The sequence below is a fragment of the Haliotis asinina genome, chromosome 4 (genome assembly GCF_037392515.1).
Source record: "Haliotis asinina isolate JCU_RB_2024 chromosome 4, JCU_Hal_asi_v2, whole genome shotgun sequence".
Classification (NCBI taxonomy): domain Eukaryota; kingdom Metazoa; phylum Mollusca; class Gastropoda; order Lepetellida; family Haliotidae; genus Haliotis; species Haliotis asinina.
The window spans coordinates 68,736,579-68,755,298 of record NC_090283.1 but is presented as its reverse complement, the minus strand read 5'-3'; the positions used below and the strand labels follow the sequence as shown (position 1 = coordinate 68,755,298).

The window sequence follows — 18,720 nt, the reverse complement described above, 5'->3', positions numbered from 1 at the left end:
TGTTGAGGAGACAGAACAGGATAAACATAGCAGATGGGATCAATTAGTATTGATGGCTGGAGTGCTTTGTAGGCAGATGGACTGAGGTGTCCTTGGTCTCTGTTGATTGATTGATTGACTGTCATTATTATTTTAATGACGTCCTGGAGGATTTTTGATAATATTTCAACATTGTCCCAGTCAATGTTTTCACATCGACCATTCTAAGACCATCTACGTCCATTAGTACTAAATTATCCAATATCGCCATTTCTTCAGAAATCTTTTATCGTTGTCTTGTATAGGAATTCATGTAATTACTCCTCTATTCATTGTGTCATGGTCATAGAATTCGGTGATAAGCATCATCGGGTGTTATTGAGTACTTGAAGCCCGGGAATACATCTGGCACAGACACATGATGTTTATCGACATTGTAAACCATAACGTAAACCTAAGGGATTTACTGTCTGCACTCCTTTACATCGACTGTGGGTACAGCGGTGAAGTCATTTAGCAACATGCAAAAGTTCTTCACACTAATGTCATACTCTTATTAGTTTAACTGCTCTTTAATTAAAATTGGAATGGTAATATTTTCGAATACAGCTTAATTGTCATCATATATGTCACAACTTGATCTATACAGATTTTCATGAAATGGTTTTTGTTCCACTCTTATTTCTCGTCTATCTACCTTTTTCTTCACAATTATCAGTAATGAGAGAGTTAATAAGTTTGTTTAGTTCCTACTCTCGTATTTGAAAGTGTCCATCGATAATCTCGTTTAATTCTTCATTTGAATATGTAGTGTCTGAAATTCACGTTTGGTTTCATCGAAAACGTCAATTACTAGTGTTTCATCGAAAAGGGTGATTGCATAAAATGACTCAGACAACCGGCCAGTGTCAGCTGGACCAAAGCCATATATCGAGAAACAAAGTTTCATCGAAAGAGATACTTGAATAGAATTGTGTAAAGACACTGCTTATCGCAGTGAAAAAGGTAATTTAAGAGGATTGTTCAACAACCACCACGATACAAAGTTTCTTAAAAGAATGTATTTAATGGAATGTTTCAGACAGTCAGCTTATGGCAACTGGAACAAACTTTAACAAATTTGTTGTAATGACTGATAGAGTAAGCTACGGCTTTCGTTATGTTGTAGTAATTTGTTAACTCCCTCTGGATCGTAGGACAAGAACGTTTTCCTCGTTTAACATAAATAGTGCAAACTGTGTCTTTTGTTATGAGGCAGATTACTTTCAAAGGGTCATTTTGTTTAGAAGGAAAGAGAAAGAATTATTTCTCTAGTAAATGGTATATTGATTTCCGCCTTGCTGTTTATCCAGTTTTGGACTTAGATCCAGACTGATTTTCAAAATTCCATAAAACAAGACAATTGTCACAAGTTCACAATTCAGCTAATTAGCGATGTATTAGCTGAATTGCTTAACTCTTTCAACACCAGTCAACCACTGGCATTTACTGCCATGACACCAGGTTCCCAGAGACTCCGAGGTCATAGATGCAGCCTATGTTTATCAAGGAAAATATCAGCTCATAAATCATTATTACTACTAGATGGCATCCTACTGTTTATGAATATAGAATGTATTTTTATCATATTATTCAAATAATACAACTACAACGTAAATAGAAATGTGAGGTCCCGAGGAAAGGCCTTCAGAAACCATGCTTGCCATAAAAGGCGACTATGCTTGTCGTAAGAGGCGACTAACGGGATCGGGTCGTCAGGCCCGCTGACTTGGTTGACACATTTCATCGGTTCCAATTGCGCAATCGATGCTCATACTGTTGATCACTGGATTGTCTGTTCCAGGCTCGATTATTCACAGACCGCCACCTAAGACAGCCGGTCATATTGCTGCAATAGATACCAAACAACTAAACAAAAAATAACAACTTTTAGATTTAGGCGAAAGGTTTGGTTAAAATCACTATTCTGATTTATTATGCAAAATTCATCACCTATATATACTTAGTATAATGGAACTTAGTGGACATATAGTAGGTTTTGACAAGCGACAAAAATGCTCCATGCATATATTTCAGCATTCACCATCGTGTCCGAGCGCGATGTTCGAGGTGACGAAAGCCAAGATGTCACATGAATTGCATTACAAACAGTTATAATGTACGTTTGATAACTTGTATGTGTTCTGTTATTGATTTCATTTTTCAGGTTCTTCAGTTTGTTTAATTGTCATTTCTAAATATTACAGCTTTGTACACGTTGCTGAAGCATGTGTCCTAGAATTATGGTTTCATAAAAACAAACATTGCGAAAGTAGTTTATAATTCTAACCCTGGAAATAATATATGGTCATTTGAAATTTGATAAGTGTTTTCAGACATTGTGAAAAGTGATAGAGTTGATAAAAGAACCATATGTTAGTTAGGTTCCGAAAATTATATATCATTTTGATGCGACTACTTTCTGGCCGGTATACGGGCCTACGGTGTCAAGGGACTCATTACGTCTTGACCCGTTTACCGGCCTACGGTGTTGAATTGGTTAATCTAGATATTCCCAAAAGCGAATGCATGAAACTGTCTGCTTTGTATTACGGAGTTTGTAACATTACTAAATGGATAAAATGTAACCATGTAAATGGATAAAAATATGAAATAACATGTTGCACAGTATGTTTGAAACACTGTTTGCCTCAAGATGTCGAGGATAGCCAAGGAAAGTGGAGGAATTACACATCCTTTTACAGTGGTGTTTTGAATAATGTTTCAGATAATGTAAAGTAATACGTTAGAGACGTCACGAAGAGTTCTTGTGTATCCCTCAAAAACGAGAATTACACCTCCCGCCCAAAAAAAACAAACAAACAAACCAAAAAACAAAACAAAAACAACAAAATTAAAATAAGAAAAAATAACAATAAACTAAAAGAACCTAAAAACCCCAACAAACAAACAAAAACAACAACAAAAACCAACAAAAAAGCAAGGCAAAACAAAACAAAAGAAAAAACCCAAACAAAACTAAACAAACAAAAAACAAAAACATAAAATGCTGGTGCTTATCACATTAAGTGCGACAGTCTCCACACCAGTAGTGGAGCTCAACACATAAACACAAATTGCTTGCTGCTTTTTGTAGTTTCTGTGTTTGCCATTGCACCGCGAGGGAATATGCCCAAGAGACAAACGTCTGGTATGTCTGGTCCATACTCGGTTATACAGATCGCCAAAATACAGCCGTAATACTGACAAAAACAATACAGTAATGATCACCAAGTACATCTACTAGGCTACCTACACGACGTGCGAACTTGAGTACCACACCCCATAAGAACTACCACAACATATTTGACGAGACACGGGTAGCATTGTCTCAAGAACACAAATATATTATTGACTGGCCTTTTCTCGTAATTTTATGTATAAAAGACATTCTCCTTCAGTACTATATCAAGATTCGGTTGGTGAATTGGTGCAAATTTTAGGAAGTTGAAGCCATGTACTTATAATTACTGACCATGTGCACATACTGACAGTAGCTTGCACACGAAACTGAATCTACTGTGCAGGTTTAGTCCTTTACAATCAATACCAGAATGCTGGTTTAGTCCTTGCAATCAATAACAGAATGCAGGTTTTCCTTGTACCCAGTCTGGATTCCAGGAGTGGGACAATTACCAGTAGTTTTACAATGCATACCGTAGAAGTGATTAGCAGGGTGAGTCCCACAGTCGATAATACATTACATGGACTCACGGTGAACGTTAGACTGACGCTATAGAACCTGGTTGGTTGTCTTTTGTTATAACCACGATTTCTTCTATCAACAAATGGGACTTACCTCATTTTTATAGTAATTACATGACAATTCCATCCACACTTTTAATGCATTTCAAATGATAAATTAAACAAAAATATGTTTTCTTTCTACTAAAAACACAAAATGTGAATGGAGTAGATGTTAAATCTTCCGATCATATTAGTCAGATGAGACTATGTCTTTAAAGGGCATATTCTAGAATTACCCAAACATCAACACTGATATTGCTTCTGAACACGTTTCAGGTTCTAAGTGTCAAGAATGTTTGGATATAACCCAAGCCGATCCACAGGATATTCCTTTACCTGAAAGTAGATACTTACCAATTCATGTACGTATCTCCTTGATCAACCCACCAATAGTTCAAAGCATCCGTAAGGGACGTAACTATTCACAGGACCAAAGTAGGTGGAAGGACTGCACCACTTCAAAGAATCCTTCCAGGTCAACGGATAGTAAAACAAAGAATAGCAGCAGAAGCAGGTCAAAAGATCGCAGAAGTAAAAGATATCAAAGCGGGGCAAAAGATTGGAGCACCAACCGACCTCGAAGTGGATCAAAAGATCGAAGCAGGTCAAGAGATAGCAGCAGCACAAGAGATCGAAGCGGGACCAAGATTAAAGGAAAGGAAAGGAAAGATGAAAGGAGCGAGTTCGTTAATGAACTTCTGATAAAGATTTCTGCACTGCGCAACAGCAGAGGGGGAGCAATCTTGATACATTTGGCTGGTCTTGCAAAGAATGACAGATGCCTTGAATATCTTCATGAACTGGTTGATGACAAGCTAAATTCCTTGATCGAAGACGGGAAGCTTTTTGTTAGGGTTTACAAAAAGTGTTGGTTGCCTGAAGAAGACATTATCTTCAGAGACTTTGTTGCTGTCATTGTGTTGCCATCGGCTACAGTTGTTACTGCAAACTTCAACACAAAGATACCCTTAGATAACAGTATTGTAGATCCCACAAACAAGACAGTGCAGGCATTTCTGAGAGACAAGACAGCGTTTGAGGATGCAAAAGCCAGGATCAGAGGACTTGTAATTGAAAATATACAAGAAAGTCGATGTGTGCAAGTGAAGGGGTTTACACATCAGGATGTACCTCTCAGAGAACAGTTACTTAGTGACAACAATAAACTATGTGACTACATCTGGAAGGAACTAAAATTAGGACAATACATAAGCGCGTTTTCAAAAATAGACGGAGGGGGTTCGTTTTATCTTGGTATTGTTGAAAAGCCAATCGAACAGGGTTCCTACATGTCCAAAACACTTCATCCTGATGGTTTTCAACTTGAGTCCAGACATCATTCGGATTTGAGAAAGACACTTCTCAAGAACATTTCTGATGAAATATTGGTGCTGTCTTATGACAACAAAACTCTTCACTTGAAATCTCCTGAACTTAATGAATTCCTAAAGATCGCCTTCCATTCTGTTGACAAACCAGACTACTACGTTCTTGAAGTTGCAGTTGGGGCAGTTCATGGAATCATATTTTATGACAAACACGGGCCTGAATCATACGAAGTTGTCAGTCAAAATACATTGAAGAGGTTACATGTAAATGACTGGTACATGCGGCTCATGAAGGAATGCTAGTCGGCTATCAGTGACTTACTTCAGGTTTGTGTAATCAGGAAACACCAGACCGTTTTTGTAATTACTCTTTAATTTACAACACACGTGGAGGACATGCCTTCTTAAATTTTTTCCAAAATGTTATCACGATTTCAACAAGTGCTGCAAGTTCCGGTTTCCCAAAAGGGAGACACTGATCACCATAAAGACAGTGATAATGATGGTGGTGGTGATGGTGATAATGAAGACAATGATAATGATTCGGTAAAAAAGGAGTTTTCATATTGATGTGTTCAAAGTTCCTTTCTCTCATCTCAAAATTGTATATTTTTCAGAGTCCAGCATAACGATGGCAGATGTAAAACAACTTTCAGATGGTGAGAACATTGGTGTTTCAGTTTGCCTACACTTCAGTAATGCCGCAATGTGCTGAAATACTGAATATGTCTTTACTTGGTACATGTACGAATAATTTGAGGTTTGGAAGGTCAATTGGGCGTATGGAAAGTATGTACAAATAAGTACGTAGGGTCTACGCTGACTGTCCCCCGGACAACTGCCCCCTGGCTATCTGACCGACATCCATTGTGCCCCCTAGGTTAATTGCCCCCTGGGACAAGTGCCCCCCCCATAATAACAACACACCAACTAATACACGTAATTGATAGCCCTATATACCAAACAATACATCAGTCCTCAGATTCACTTAGAGTTCATATGTTCAAAATGTTTATAAATCTCATGTTATCTTGGAGAAAGTTAATCTTGGAGATGGCTGTTCAGTAATAAGGAGAAAGGTAATCTTGGAGAAGGCTGTTCAGTAATGTGGCCTTTGCTAGATGAGCTGAAATCATTAATTGCTGTGAAAACTTTCATTTTATCTGGATTTATCTCTTGAAAACCACAGGATCACAGGATATCATAGAAAAAACGCAGTTGTCCGGGGGGCTATTAACCCGGGGGGCAGTTGTCGGGGGCATTTGTCCGGGGGGCAGTTAGTCTGACACCAGGACGAAGTATTTTTAGCTGAGGTCAGGAAATTTTCGATAAAATCACAATAACTTGCCAATAGTCTTAGGGGCTTAATGTTAAGTGGATAATACATTTATACTTGTAATGTGACGATGTGATATTTCTTTGTTGTCTGTTATCTTCACGGCATAGTTATTCTGGATATGGGATCCTCCGAGGACGTTGCCATCAGATCGTTTGACCAACGTTTATCCCACGTTAAGCAGATAGGCAAAAGTCAAGAGAAGATAAAACGACATGTTTTTATGCAACAATATAATCTTGCTGGTGAGTACTGCTCTTAGGTCATTTTAAACCTGCATTTGCACCATGGAAACAATGATAACATTCTCAATATATAGTAAAAGTAACTTCTCAAACAATAATAATAATACAAAAGTGGTTTTGTTTGGCGCACAGCTGGGATACAATGGCATGCGTAAGCAAAGTCAGCGAGCCACACCATCCGCTTCAGTGAGTGGCGTCATACAAGCATGCGTTTGCTGGAGAATCATTCTAAGTCAGATTATCATACTTCACTATTAGGGTTACACACTATCGGGGAGGTCTAATACGTCCAGTGAATCATACGTTTCAGGTTTTGAGTCATGTATCACACCCGAACCTTCACATCATCATATATATCATCTCATGACACAATCTATGTATCCCTCATATTCCAGGTCGAGTAGTTATTTATCCAACATTGTCGGAACCAAAGGGACAACACCTGACACAGCTATTAAAACAACGTGTACAGGCATGGAGTAGCACTGGTCTTGTGTACGTAGCTAAGAGCCTTGCTGTTTCTGCTAACTTAGTTGCGAAACCTAAGCCCGACCATGCCCTTCTTGATGTATGTTTGATTACGGAGACGAAACCAACCACGATCCTGAGTATTGTGAAGGAAGAACACTCCACTTCCAAAGCAGCCAGGCAATATAATCTGTCACTAGCTAAAGGGGTAAATGATGCTATACGGAGATTCACTGATCAACAGTTCAACTGCCTGTATGGAGTCATCAGCGAGAAACATCTGTCTGAACAATGTGCCTTTGATGATGTACTTTCGGATATAAAGAAAGCGGTGTCAAGGATGTGTGTGACAGGATCTCTTACAATGACTGCTCAGAAATATCACAAAGTCCTGCAAGCATTTCTGAACTCCATTGCTGTGACTCGTTTTGTTCCTGAAGCTGCTGCTGATGCCTCGTCACTATGGTTACTTACTCTTGAGCAGTTTCGCATCCTCACCGAAAATCTCAGCGAACAGGAAGTGACAGTTTTAGCAAAGCCACACTGCGGGGGTCATGTTCTTCTTCATGAAGTGGCCTCTCGACTCGATAAAGGTGGACCCACAATGCTTCTTTCACTCTCCAGAAATAAACATTTGGAGTTTGCAAGGTTAGATTTATCTGATCTGCACTGGTAAACTCAACAGAACAGATAGTTCATGCCATCCTAACTAATTTATCCAATCTGTTATGTATGTTTTGTTCCCAACCTATTTCATTGTTGATGTTGTTAATCCTTTTTATACACACCAGTTCTGTTCCGTATTACTTCACTCTTGATTGACAGTTGTATAAGAAGCTATACCGAAACGTTGCATCATAATATAATAAAGAAGTTGCACCCATAAAGTATTTTATCTGTCTTAAATCTATCTTGTTGATGTTCACTCGTAAGGAAAATATGTGTGGATATTTATAAAACATATACTTTTAATAATAGTCGTAGGGAACATGTACTCTGTTTCAGGAGAATGTCAGTTTGTCGTCATATGTTTACGTTGGATGAAATTATGGAGGAACATGACAGAGGATGTTTACCTAAAGGAGTTGAAAACCTGGTTACAGACTGTACTCAGAGGCATATTGATAAACTGGGACTTCATCCTAAATGCACCTGGCATTTCGTTTACAGCAGAGGTTTGTGTTTGCTCTTTCATGACAAACTCGCTTGTTTTCAGTACGGTCTGGCACATATCTGGAGTTTCCTATAATTCGTATGTAATGAGACCAAGTGTGTTATTTAATTTATTACCCAAGATTTACATGCATTAAATTGACAAAATAACGTACTTGTGTACTTTTTATGGTTTCAAACCGAATCCGGTTTCATGAAGAGGCTGCGGAGGAATTTTGTGCTGTTGTACACTGTTGGCATGATGTCAGACTGTAATGACGTCTCTACATTGGTAACCGACGTCAGGATGCATGTCAGTTGTCATTGCCTAGAACAGCTTCCCACTGTAAACTACTTCATAGAACCCCGTTTCTTGGTTTCCAGTTTTCTGACATCACTGGTGGTAAAATTGCTTTCATGCTTTTCCACGGGTGTAATGTCTCGGTTCGACTCACAATCAAACAGCGACTCGGCAGCGTCTGTAATGTTTAAATTCCCACAATGCATTTAGTTATAGAATGAAAGTGAGTGAGTGAGTGAGTTAAAATTTAACGTCACATCGGCAATATTTCAGCCATATCGTGACGGGAACGTGACATTAAAATGGAATATATGAGTATTATAAAAATCTGTCGACAAAGGACAGTAAAACAACTAGAACATCACAGAAAAGAATGTAAAACTAGTAATAATGCCTAAAACAATTTATCTATAGAGGACAATACAATCTAAAAATGGGCTATAGATTGCTAACAACTGAAGGTAGATCACCATACTAGGGACCATGGGGACTTACAGTACCTTTGCTACCTGCATGGACCCTAGCTGGATTTACATCATCCCCTCAGCCGTCAACAATTTCGGAAATCTAGCCATACAATAAAAAACCCCACTTATACTACGATTAAAAACCTGGAAATTTAGAATCTACTTTGAATGTTTGTGGACTTACGTACCCTCTCAGGAGGACAATAATTTTACGATACTTCAACCCCCTTTGAGGGTACGGCCACTAACAATGCAAGTCCAATAATTAAAATACATCTAATTATAGATCATATTATTCAAAATTCAATCAAGAAATCAATATCCTTTAACAAACCAATGATTAAATGAGAATTAACAGTGTTAAAAAGATCCTTGATAGTTTTGACATTGAAATATTTATCCCTTGTGATGGAGAATTCAACACAGTCAAGCAGGATATGCTTGACCGTGACTCTCTCATCACAAGGGATACAAAACGGAGGATCCTCACCTTTCAATAGGTATGCATGAGTATATCTAGTATGGCCAATACGACATCGTCTTAAAATAACCTCTTCAAATCTGGACTGACAGCCCAAGTAGGTGTAACCAATATACGGTTTTATTTCATGTAATTTATTTATACCTACTTGGGTGTCCCACTTCTTCTGCATCAGATCACGGACGTAGGTTCTAATGCTTGCTTTGTAATCAGAGTGTGGAAGAAGAAGTGGTGTCACAGATTTGTTCAGTGCTGCTTTTGCAGCAAGATCGGCCATCACATTCCCAGAAATACCTACGTGACTGGGTAGCCAACAAAAGACGATGTCGTATTGTCCAGTAGCAAGATCATTATACAATTCAATAATTTCAATTAAAAGTGGATGGTTACAAGAACTATTTTTAATAGCCTGAAGGCAAGAAAGAGAGTCGGAATATATTATATACTGTTTACGTTTCGGGTGTCTTTGAATATATTTAAGAGCTGTTAATATGGCGTTAGCTTCTGCTGTAAAAGTAGAACTATTGTCTGGTAATCTAGAAGATATTGTTCTGGATCCAATGACAGCAGCACAAGCCACAGCGCCACCGTCCTTGCACCCATCTGTAAATAAGGATTTATAATTGCTATATTTATGTTTCAATTGATTATATTCTTGTTTATACTGTAATTCATTCGTTTCTGATTTTTTAAATGTAGTTAATGTTAGGTCAACTTGTGGCCTAACCAATTGCCAAGGAGGAGAAGAACGAAGACGGGAAGGCGATATACTTTCCAGGTCTATACCGGCAGAAGAAATAAATGGTTTAATTCTGTGCCCAAGAGGTGGAACAAGAGAAGACTTTCTGTTATACAAATCCTCATAAAGCGGATTGAAGACACAGTTATAGGCAGGGTTAGATTCATTAGAATATAATTTAGTAATGTATTGTAAAGACAATTTTATACGACGCTGAGTAAGAGATGGTTCATCGGCCTCAACGTAGAGACTATCAATGGGTGAAGTTCTGAAAGACCCAAGACAAAGTCTTAAGCCTTGATGGTGGACAGAATCAAGAAGTTTAAGGTTGCTTTTGCAGGCTCCACCATACACGATGGAGCCATAATCGAGTTTCGAACGGACGAGTGATCGATATAGGTGTAAGAGTGTTGCTTGGTCCCCTCCCCACTTTGAGTTGGAAACAACTTTCAACAAGTCAAGAGCCTTCAGGCATTTAGTTTTAAGGGACTTAATATGAGGCAGAAATGTTAAGTGGGAGTCAAAGATGACGCCCAAGAACTTGGCCTCCTTTACAACTTTGATGGGAGTGCCACCTAGAGATAGTTCTTTATGTGGCTTATATTTTCTGCAAAAATGTATACAGTTAGTTTTGGATTTAGAAAATTTAAAGCCGTTTTCAAGACACCATTTATTTATTTTGTTTAAACACAACTGCAGTTGCCGTTCAATAGTATGCATGTTTTTCCCACGACAAGAAATATTAAAATCATCCACAAATAAGGATCCATCAATTGAATCGTTTAAAACTTTTGATAAACTGTTTATCTTTATGCTAAAAAGTGTAACAGACAAAATACTGCCCTGTGGAACACCTTGATCCTGATTGTAATGATCAGACAGGGTAGAACCCACGCGAACTTAAAACTGTCGATCATTTAAAAAGTTGGCTATAAATTGAGGTAAACGACCTCGCAAGCCAAAGTCATGTAAATCTCTTTAAAATACCATATTTCCATGTTGTGTCATATGCTTTTTCGAGATCAAAAAAGATAGACACAGCATGTTGATTATTTATTAATTAGTGCATTTTAAACAAAAGATTCTAAACGCACTAACTGATCGACAGGAACCACATTGTATATCTGTTATGAGATTATTTGTTTCCAAGTACCAAACAAGTCGATTATTTATCATGCGTTCCATGGTCTTGCAAACACAGCTTGTTAATGAAATCGGACGATAATTGGATGGATCCGTATGATCACGTCCAGGTTTAGGTATTGGTACTACTATGGCGTCACGCCATGAAGGAGGAAAGTTACCCGATGTCCAAATACCATCAAAAATATTTAGGAGAGTTTCCAAACAGGATTCTGGTAAATGTTTCAGGAGTTGATAATGTATGTTATCAGCTCCTGTAGCAGTGTCATGAGCTTGATCAAGTGCAGTATGGAGTTCAGGAATAGAAAACGTTTCATTATAATCTTCCCCATTATCGGAATTGAAATTAATAGTTTTCTTTTCTTGTTGTTTTTGATATTGCTGGAATTTTGGTACATAATTTGAAGAGGAAGAATGTTTAGCAAGGGTTTCACCCAGTTTATTAGCAATATCTGATTTATCAGTAAGCAATTGATCTCCGTGTTTAAGATGATGGACAGTAGATTTAGTACCTTTACCTTTGATTTTCTGGACCATGTTCCATACCTTGGACATAGGTGTCCGAGAATTTATTTTGGATACATAATTTTGCCAAGATTGGCGTTTGTTCTGTTTAAAAGTACGCCATGCTTTAGCATTTAAAATCTTAAATTTATTTAAATTATGCACCATAGGATGGCGACGGAAATAATGTTCTGCTTTTTTCCTTGCCTTCCTAGCTTGTTTGCACTCATCGTTGAACCATGGTTTTCTTATGCATGGAACTGCAGAGGACTTTGGTATACACTCATCAGCTATGGAATTCAGTTCATCAGAAAAGGATTTAATAGCATCAGGAACGTCAATAAAACGTTCAGGTGTACGTTTTTCAGCACACAGTGTTTCATATAAAGCCCAGTTAGCCTTTTTAAAATTTCGTCTTGATGATGGAGGAACATCGGATGGAGTTACAGCTTTTAATACAGGAGGAAAATGGTCACTTCCACATAGGTCATCGTGGACTGACCATTCGAATTCATTTAATAGTTCTGAATTTGTCAATGACAAGTCAAGAGCAGAATAGGTCCCTGTACCAGGGTGTAAATATGTGTTGGAACAATCATTATAAATACATAAATTATTGTCAGAACAAAAGTCCTCCAACAATTTACCTTTAGTGTTTGTAGTTACACTACCCCAGAGTGGGTTGTGTCCATTTAAATCTCCCATTATAATACAGGGCTTCGGGAGTTGGTCATGTAGAGCTTGAAGATCAGTTTTAGTGAACGTCGAAGACGGCGAAATATAAAGAGAGCATAGCGTAAACGCGACATGTAAAGTAATTCTCGCTGCAACAGCCTGCATATTAAAAATAAGTGGAACAGGGCTTTGAATAACGTTTTGTCTGACTAGAATGGATGATCCGCCAGAGGCCCTATCACCCGGAGGTGAAAAACAATGATATGCATTAAATTGACGAAAGTCAAATGTATCTGTTTGTTTTAAATATGTCTCTTGCAGACATATCGCTGAAGGTGTAAAATCTTGGACTAATAGCTGTAATTCATGTAAATTAGTCCTCAGTCCTCTGCAGTTCCACTGTAGAATATTATTGGAATAAACTATCTTTTGGGGGGATTTATTGGGGATCTACCCCGCACTCTTTTGGAGGGCGACAAGCTATGTGCCCTAGAATGGACGTTTTCAGAAATGTGCATATCTTGAAGAGACTCATATTTATTGAACAACTGTATTTTGTTCTGTGACCCTTTTGGAGCTCTGCCACTTTGTTGTTTCGAAGCATCAGGCTTAGGCTTCGGTTTACTTTTAACAGGTGGCTGACTATCAGCTGTCGATTGAGACTTTGAGTGTGACTGAGATGATGATGATGATTTGTGATCGGAAGAAGACTTTGATGAAGGAGATGCGGTCTTTTGTGTATTCTGAGCGGTGTCTGTCTGAGTAGACTGTTCTGAGATAGACTGTGGAAGATCAGGAGAGATAGACTGAGGAATATCTGAACTTACCCATGTCAGGTCAGTCTGACATGAACTTGACGAAGTTAGTACTGGCGTAGTTGTTCCTTTTGATAAGGTTTCAGATGTTTTTGTGACAGAGGCGTAAGTTTCAGTGTGCTCAGTAGATTGTACAATCTTTCTTGCTTCAGCAAAACTGACGTTCCTGGAAAATTTGATTTTGTTAATTTCCATTTGCCTTTTCCAAATGGGACATTCTTTCGAAAAGGATGAATGGTTTCCAGAACAGTTTGCACATTTTTTGTGAATACTGTCACAATCTTCGGTTACATATGTATTCTCAGCACAGTGAATACATGTAACAGACAATGTGCAAGTATTAACACCATGTCCGTACTTTTGACACTTAAAGCAGCGCAGAGGATTTGGAATATATAAGTCAACACTGAGATTTCAGTAGCCTGCTTTGATTGACTTTGGAAGTGTTGGAGCTGAAAATGAAAACAGATATGTGTTGGTTTGGACAGTCACATTATTTTTCCGTGTTGTGAAACGCTTGACGAAAGATACTCCTTTATCTTTCATCTCCGACATTATATCGAGCTCAGTCATGTCTGCTAGAAGACGCTCACGATCTCGAACTATGCCTTTGCTTGTATTCAGTGTTCTGTGGGCAGAAACTAATACCGGGACTCTGACAAACATATCAGTTGATAATAGGTTGGTAGCTTGTTGTTTTCTGCTACATTCAATCAGCAGTGAACCTGATCGCAAGCGTTTGATATCTTTTACCTCACCTGCAATGCCAGTGATACCTTTTGAAATTGCAAAGGGATTTAAGTTTAAAGGAGTCTTGTCAAGGGTCTCAATAATCAAAAAACGTGGCCAGTGATCAATGTGTATAGAGGGTCGATGTTGATCATCATTTTCCAGTTGAGGTTTCGTTTTTTTGTTAGGGGTTTGGTAATCCATGATTATTGGTATATTGGTTCGTCATCCGAGCTCCCCACCCACCACGGAGTATCACAAGGACAATGCTAAAGCAAGCGGGCCTCCAGCTTACAGCACCAAGGATACTCGGATGATATACTCCAGCAGAAACATTAAACATATTAACAGTTCCACCAAATTCTGGGCATAAGACTCTAGGCAAAGTTCATGTAATCAAAAATCAAGTCAAATAATATTCTATGAACAAAGGGAGCCAAGACTAAACTGTAAACAATTCCAAATCAAATTCTGTGCAATGACATAAAATCCATGTACAGGGCTTGGCATGACCAGCCGATTGGTTGAACCGGGCCCATTCAACCCGTCAGGGCCAAAGTGGTGTGTTGAGCAATAGGAACACTGGTCCTACTCCCATTGCCCTCAACCACCTGGATCTCCTCCTCCACCGACACAGGGCCGCAACCCACGGCAAACGTGTTGGTGGACCAAATATCCCCCCGGGTCCACTACGGGGGTGTCGGCGAACTCTTAGCATGACCCAGCACCCACCACGAGGAGGTGGCTCGCCCCGGGTGCCATAGAATGAAAGATTTCACGTGTTTGTTATGAATTAAAAAGTAGTTACGTCACAACGTGACCCAACTGAGAGGTCATCGGGTATCCAATCAAATCGTTAGAATCTCGGGTTAAGTCGTTACGACACATCGCGATAGGACAATCGTGTGGCGTACGAGAGTAACATGGAAATTCCCATATGTGGACCATGTGGATAATAAAACCAGATATCTTTGTCATGGCTTTATATATCATAACCCAACATATAGTAATACACATAGTCGATTGACAAGGCATTTCTGCTAATCATTCTTCCTCTTCCTCAGTTGCACGTCTTTCTGCGAACCTTGTTTTGTATTCTGTTTAACTCTAACTGAAGAGAAGTTTGTGAGCCCATGTCAATTACACAACTAAACGTTTCCTTTCTGAAAAATACTTTCTTTTAAACTTTAATGTTCTTTGTGTCAAAGATGCCGCTCTAACTTTGGAGGAACTTCACTCAGTTTCCAAAGAAATCACGGTCATCTAATCATGAGAACATGTACAAAACGAATATCCGGTTCCTAGTGCAACTCAATCAAAATAGAGGGTTTATATATATATATATATATTCGTTGTCTTATAATTTTCTCCAAACTGACTTTTCCATTGTATATTGGGGTCCCTGACGATGTTAATTTAAGGCACAGCTCTATCCAGGTATATATATATCTGGTAACAAATTATAATACAACAAGGACCAATTTCTTGTAAAACCAAACATCAATAATTTAGAAAAAAGACTGAAAGAACCAAGAACGAAATGCTCTCGCTCTGGACATACCAACATTTAGGCTCTCGTGTCGTGAATGTATGACATGGGCACTCATATAATATCCTCTATATACGCACTTTGACTGAAATATATTATATACCATAATATAACGTGTACGTGTTTTACGCTTATTCGAGTGAAACGCTGTTCCCTGTACGTGGCTCGGGTTTTATCTGTATGCTGTTTTAATTTGTTTCAGTAGCAAGGAGCTTGGACAACCAAACTGGCGCCCAGTTGGTATTCTCCCCAAAGAGAAAGAAGACCGCACTAACTGTAATTGATCTACACACACCATTTCCAAATCTGTAAACATACGATCTACTTTCGGATATAACACTGAGAAAATATGTGATATGGGGCGATTGACGTGGTACATTATAAGCAGAAACACTAATATAAGTGTCTTACATGTAACGTCAGTAGCTGTGCCACTTCCACTAAATAGTCCCAGACGAGTACACCAAAGTAGGATAGTATTTGTTTTGTTTTGTTTTTTTGTTTTTTTGAGGCAACAGGAGCGTCTTCCAAGTGGAAATTGTGGACTGGAGATGTCAATAAGAATGTAAGGGCATGGGATCTGTATCAGTTGGTTGTATTACTGGTATTACTCTTTAAAGCCACAGGTAAGGTTGTTTGTAGGTTTAACGTCACACGTAGCAGTATTCCAGCAATATGGCGGCAGTCTGTAAATAATAAATAAACTGTATATGCCTTTATATTTCCATAGAAAGGGCCTATAAGGAGAAGGTGTGAGACGGACTCTACACTCAAAGAGAAATGGTCTTTAAACGCTGGTATCAGTTCCACAAAGGGTGCCGATGTGAAAAGGTATTCCAGACGCAGGTACAGCTGTTTATTCATCACTGTTACTTATTCACTATGAATGACACTGTCATCCACACACCCCATACGTAACATATTACTTCGCATACATTTGTGGGTTACCTAATCCGTTGAATTTTGATCCGTCGAATCATGCTTGAGTGGTTATGTGTTAATCGTTTGAAGTTTAGACCACATTAACCCACTGGGAGAGTCTAAATTAAGTAATTAAGGGTTTGGCTTGTACTGGATAAGACTACATGTTAACGGGTTCTCAGGTGAGGAATCGGATGTTGCAAAGAAGTCTCATCTGTTTGTTTGATTAATTATGAAACTGTGAGTAAAGGTTGTAGTACAACGTGAAATTAATCTTGATGGGGATGAATGGACAAGAACAGATTCCGGTGAAGATTTTCTGATTGCTGACATCGAAAACTAGGGACATAAAACTCTTATGTTCTCCACCGCTGCCAACCTGGAGCTCCTCAGTGATGGATAAGTCATCTACGACAACGGCACAATCTACTCGGCTTCATATCTCTTCTACCAGCTATATACTCTCCATGCAGATTTTCAAGGGTGCATGCATCCCTTAGTGTATTGCATTCTTCCTGACACGACCAAGGTCATGTAAGTCACCATGTTCCGCTTCAGCTTCAGTTATAGCTATAACTTGTAACCCATTGTCATCCAGATCGACTTTGAACATGCAGTTGGCTAACGCAGCAATTGAAGTTTTCCCTTCAGTCCAGATCGGTGGATGCTTCTTCATTTTGTCCAGACCTTGGCAAAGACGATCCAGTCACTAGGACTCACTTTGACCTGCACAGAAGATTCTGAGTTCAGGCTCTAGCTCTTATCCCTCTAGGTGAAGAAGATGCAGAAGATACGTGGCTGCTAGCCCTGGTTGTGAACAGGTTATGGGCTATATCACGACATAGTGGATTGAAGGCTCATGGCGAATATCCAGACCTGCAACCGTAACACCAACGACACTCACAGAAGTAACAACAATCGTCAAGCATGGCATCACAAGCTGAACCACCAGGCATCATCCCATCCGAATATTTACACTTTCATCACCATGATGCAAAGTGAACAGTCAGCACTGAAGTGAAGATGGCACAGCTTTAGGGCCATCTACAAGATTCGAAACGCCGCCGACGCTATGTTTAAGGTGACCAGCGCGTCCGCCCGGGCGAAGGAACGACTACAGAGGGGCGACATCAGATTACGAGAGAGAGAGAGAGAGAGAGAGAGAGAGAGAGGGAGAGAGAGAGAGAGAGAGAGAGAGAGAGAGAGAGAGGAGGATGGTTCATCTTACATGACAATGAGCCACATGTATGCTTGCTGGTCGTATGCGTGGTGCGTATGTGGGGTGTGTGCCCGTGGTTCATCTTACTTGACTTATTTGACTTCAGTCATATATGCTGGCTGGTCGTATGCGTGGTGCGTATGTGGGGTGTGTGCCCGTGGTTCATCTTACTTGACTTATTTGACTTCAGTCATATATGCTGGTTGGTCGTATGCGGCGTGCGTACTTAGTTGGTGTATGTGCGTGCGTGCTTGTAACAGGTGCTGAAGGTCCGTTGAAATGGGTTTGAACGCGATGCCTAAGGTGATTCTTCTTACTTATTTTCAGTTTGCGTGTGTGTCGGACGTGTCGCGTGTGTGAATGGGTGCGTGCGTGTGCGCGCGCGTGCTTGTACCAGTTCACACATATGTTGGGCTCCTTTCACGAAGCAACCTTTACTGAGGTTAACGTTAACTCCCATTCTTTAACATTGCACTGAGGTTACCTTGGTGACTTACGATCACCATAGTGCTTTGTGAAAGAAGGCCCTGGTCGTTTAGAGCGCACCGGCTGACATATTTCAGTGGCACCTAGTACTCCAACCCTTGTTTTTTGTCCCTTAAATTACTAATCGAACGGACAAGCTTTCGACGTGGCTATCTTGATACCTTTTTTCACATGTTTCATGTGTTTGGAATCCCGTACTGTTGCAGCCGAACCTAGCGCGATTCACCAAAAATGACATTTTATTGACTTTGAGAACACATTGCACATTGTCGAACAAGATTTGAAAATCTGAACTACTGGCGTCTTGCCACAACAAAAGGGAGGTAACCCTGTCGGGTTGCTAACTGTGGAAAGGGTCTGTAAAGTGACTACAGCTTTATCCTTTTGTTCTCATTCC

At 39.4% G+C, this 18,720-nt stretch overlaps 1 protein-coding gene across 1 annotated transcript; it reads left to right on the top strand.

The window, feature by feature from the left end:
* The first annotated feature begins 6,550 nt into the window (after positions 1–6,550).
* LOC137282100 (uncharacterized) lies at positions 6,551–17,506 on the top strand. The gene is made up of 4 exons (XM_067813832.1): positions 6,551–6,674; positions 7,070–7,790; positions 8,148–8,317; positions 17,391–17,506. Exons 1-4 carry the CDS (start codon positions 6,551–6,553, stop codon positions 17,504–17,506), a joined length of 1,131 nt encoding a protein of 376 aa, XP_067669933.1.
* The last annotated feature ends 1,214 nt before the right edge of the window (positions 17,507–18,720 follow it).

Bases quoted from the DNA above. Each gene is read 5' to 3' on its own strand.
- LOC137282100 (XM_067813832.1), top strand. From the start codon at position 6,551: ATGGGATCCTCCGAGGACGTTGCCATCAGATCGTTTGACCAACGTTTA. The intron at 6,675-7,069 runs GTGAGTACTGCT...CTCATATTCCAG, and splicing joins GCAACAATATAATCTTGCTG to GTCGAGTAGTTATTTATCCA. The intron at 8,318-17,390 runs GTTTGTGTTTGC...TTATCCCTCTAG, and splicing joins GCATTTCGTTTACAGCAGAG to GTGAAGAAGATGCAGAAGAT.